The sequence below is a fragment of the Gavialis gangeticus genome, unplaced genomic scaffold (assembly GCF_001723915.1).
Source record: "Gavialis gangeticus isolate Ggan-Ray unplaced genomic scaffold, GavGan_comp1, whole genome shotgun sequence".
NCBI classification, from domain to species: Eukaryota; Metazoa; Chordata; order Crocodylia; family Gavialidae; genus Gavialis; species Gavialis gangeticus.
Window position 1 is genome coordinate 137272664 of NW_017729025.1, and position 1385 is coordinate 137274048.

General features: G+C 59.9%; 1 protein-coding gene across 1 annotated transcript in view; it reads left to right on the forward strand.

Moving 5' to 3' along the window:
- Positions 1–1385, forward strand: part of RIC3 (RIC3 acetylcholine receptor chaperone) — a 168824-nt gene that overhangs the window by 139796 nt on the left and 27643 nt on the right. The window contains exon 2 of the mRNA XM_019519976.1: positions 502–706. Within this exon, the coding sequence (XP_019375521.1) occupies positions 502–706 (205 nt within the window). The remainder of the gene's footprint in view (positions 1–501; positions 707–1385) is intronic.

Sequence of the window (1385 nt, forward strand, 5' to 3'; positions counted from 1 at the left end):
GATCTGGGGGAATGCCTGTTCACCAGGGCACCCCAAGGGGTCACAAACACCTACAAGACCGTTTTAGGCTGCGCATAGCAAAAAACTTCTTTACCGTCCAAGTGTCCCGAGTCTGGAAGAGACCCCCCCCCAGAAGTGGTGCAAGCGCCTAACCTGGATACCACTTGGATGCTTATCTCACTGGGTTCATTTGAGCCCAGCACACTTCCTGCCCCTTGGGGCGGGGGAGCTGGCCCTGATGATCCTGCAAGGTCCCTTCCGGCCCTAACGCCTATGACATCTATGAATACGAATCAATATAACCGAGCAAAATAAAGGCGAAGTGGCTCGAGAGCGAGCGAAAAGCTGAACGTGAATCGAGGTAACAGCAAAACAGTCGGACGGACGTGCAGAGCGAGCCAAAGCTGTGCATATGGATCCGTTCAACGGAGCCAAACACTCTGAACAGTCCAAACCGGTGTGAGAGCGCGCAAAAGCTACGTCTGAAATCATTTTACGAAGCAAAATCAACGCAACAACGTGCGACCTCAAACTCGGTTCGGGTCCTTGCTTCTTCCCGGCGGGTGCGGCCCCCCCCGAGGCGCTGGGAGACGGCCCGTGCAGCCCTGCCCCGGAAGAGGCGGCGCCGCGCGGCGGCTGCCAGTCCGCGGAGCCCATCGCTGCCCCCAGCCCCGCCGAGAGGAGGTCGGCGCCGGCCCGCCACCAGGTGAGCCCCCTCGCGTCCTTCCCGCCGCCAGCCCGGGCCGGGGCCGCCGCTAGTGCGAGGCGCGTGTGAGCACAGAGCAGCGCGGTGCCCTGCGGACACTGGCGCCTTGCACCAACGTGTCCAAATTGTGGTGAAGATTCAGGCCCGCCTCAGGCGCGGGTCGCAGCTTTTTGGGGCACAGGAAAAACCCCCCATCTCCGTTGAAGTGTGATCCTGTCACGGGCTCTGGGGCGCTCAGCTGGAGGCCTCGAGGGCCCAGCCGGTGGCCGACAGGCTGCTGTGTGGCGGGGAGGCCGGGGGGCCACATGCTGACCCCACTGCCTGCACGGAGGGGCCTGCGCACTGGCCAGGTGGTTCGCCCGGCACTGTAGGGCAGCAGTTCCCAATCTGTGGCACAGTACCACCAACAGTAGGCCAACGACCTGTCCGTGTTACCCATTAACTGATTTATTATTCATAGATTGTGAGGCCCAAAGGGACCGCAGAAGATCGTCAGGTCCAGCCCCCTGCACCAAGCAGGAAAGACAACTGGGGGATCACAGTGAGGTGACTGACTGTCTAGTCTCCATGTAATCACTTTAGATGACAGAAGAATTGCTGGTGGTACTGATGGTTGAACGGGAAAATTTGCTGGCGGTGCTTAAGTTTGCATCGTTTTAAACTGGTGGCACACAATCTG